Genomic DNA, 2,058 nt, shown 5'->3' on the forward strand with positions numbered 1-2,058 from the left:
GACTACCTTTGCTTCCCTTTAATACCAAAAGAAAAATCCACCCAGTTCTACACAGATTATTCAGCTTAAGATAGGCAGCCAGCAAGCTTTCCCAAAACTGTTTTGTTCTGATCTGAAATAAAGATGGATGTTCTCCACTACACCTCTAACTACAAAGCTTTCTGCAATTATTAGAAATGGATAGAATAAGCTTTGAGAGCAATGTTAAAAGCCTGGGGAAAAAACAAAAAGAAAAAAACCAAAACAGAACACCAAAACAAGTCGGAAGCATTTTAAGCAAGTCTTTATTTTCCTACTCCCATAACTGGAGATAACAAGACAACTAATTCCCCACTTCTTTTTGCTAAAATATTGGGGTGTGATGGAACCCAGCCCTCAAATAAATGCATGCTTTGAAAAAGGAAAAATTAAGAGTTATTTCTGTGATTTGTGCCTCACAGTCAAACTTGAATGACCCTGAGAGAAGTCTGTGCAGACAAATCACTGGAAAGATTCACGTGCAGTTTGTTAGTTTCCCACTCCCCCTTTGTGTTATTGCAAACTGCAGATTTTATTTTTTTTTTAGCAAGTACCAATTTTGACTAAAACCCATCATAAAGAGTGCTACAATACTGCTTTTTATTACAAATAGGCAAAACTTTTTCCAAAATATAAATGTGTAAAACAATCCACCGACTGTACAGAGCATTTACAGGACACAACCCAGAAAGGAACATGCAGCATAAAGAACTGCTTTATACATTTAGCCCTTGGCTACGAAGAACTTGGCAGTATACCACGACTTTAATGACTATAGGGTGAAAAAAATAACTAAAACCAAAAAAGCTCGGTTACATCTAACTTTACCACGAGGTTGGGATACATACAACAGCGTACAGGGAAGAGTCGTTTTTAACTAGAAACCGTCATCATGTTGTAACTCTTGGAAGGGCTGGATCTGCCAATTCTCCACTCCTCCTTGCAGCTGGTCCTGCTCTCCAGCTGTTTGGCCGCCTTCCCCCCAGGCTGGGGGCTTTCGTACAGCACACAGATAGACCCGTCCTCACCTATGCGATAGGACACTTCGAAGGGGTCGACCCACAGCGTTAATTCGCTGGGTAAGAGCTGGAAGAGCCTCTCGTGGCTCAGTCCGATCATCCCCGCCGCTTTTCCTATCAAGGGGTCCATCTTATGGTTGATCCTGATGCAGCGGTAGCCGGAGCCCTTGGAGGGCACCAGGGGGAACCAGTGGTGCTTGTAGTGCTCTGCGGGAGGGAACAAAGAGGAGCTTCTGCGCGGGGGCTGCTTTCCGTCGGACCCCGCGGGATGCGGGAGGGACGCGGGGGGACGCAAGGAGGGGATGCAGGGGATGCCCCCCGGCACTCACCGCGCATCGCCTCCTGCAGGCACTCGCGGAAGCACCGCAGCTGCTCCTCGCCAACCCCGCCGGCGGCCCGCAGGAGGCGGGTCACGAACGCGGCCGCCGTGGAGATCTCGGTCCTCATGTCCGCCCCGGCCCCGCTGCCAGCCCGGCCCGGCCCCCGCGGCCGGGGGCGGCTCCGCGCAACAGCCGCACGGCGCGGGCGGGACGGGGCGGGTTTGTTGTGCTGGCGGTGGGGCGGGACCGGCCGGACGCACGGACAGCCCGACACACGGACAGCCCGCCCCGCCGGGCAGCGCTCGGTGGCAGCGGCTGGACGCGGCCCCGCTCGCCGCCCGGCCCGGCGCTCATTCAGCCCAACGGAAATAACGGGTGAAACGCGCGGCCGCGCTCACAGCTGCGCTCTGCCCTCGCCCCATCCCCGGCCAGCGGCGCCTCTCAGCCCGCCATCAGCGGTATTCCCGACAGACATCGCCCTTACCCTGCCTTGTTCCCTTTCCCCCCTCGTTTCTCAGGACCCAATACAAGCAAAAAAAGGGCCAAAAATCCCCCTCCATTCCGGACATACGGCTCCACACTTCATCCCTGAAGTGTGAGTTTTCCTTTCCCTCTACCAGCAAATCACAAAACTCTTGACATTTGCCCAAAACCCAGACCACTCTTCTCCTAACCAACTCTCAGGTCTGGATCGAGATGCG

General features: G+C 52.9%; 1 protein-coding gene across 1 annotated transcript; it reads right to left on the reverse strand.

The window, feature by feature from the left end:
- Window positions 1-266: 266 nt before the first annotated feature.
- Window positions 267-1,713, reverse strand: LOC131581983 (protein BTG1-like). Its single transcript, XM_058844687.1, has 2 exons — window positions 1,367-1,713; window positions 267-1,244 (listed from the first exon to the last, which is right to left on the reverse strand). The coding sequence occupies exons 1-2, from the start codon at window positions 1,482-1,484 to the stop codon at window positions 892-894; spliced, it is 471 nt and encodes a 156-aa protein (XP_058700670.1). The 5' UTR covers window positions 1,485-1,713; the 3' UTR covers window positions 267-891.
- Between the last annotated feature and the right edge of the window lie 345 nt (window positions 1,714-2,058).

Source organism: Poecile atricapillus, chromosome 9, assembly GCF_030490865.1.
Source record: "Poecile atricapillus isolate bPoeAtr1 chromosome 9, bPoeAtr1.hap1, whole genome shotgun sequence".
In the NCBI taxonomy this organism is placed as follows: Eukaryota; Metazoa; Chordata; class Aves; order Passeriformes; family Paridae; genus Poecile; species Poecile atricapillus.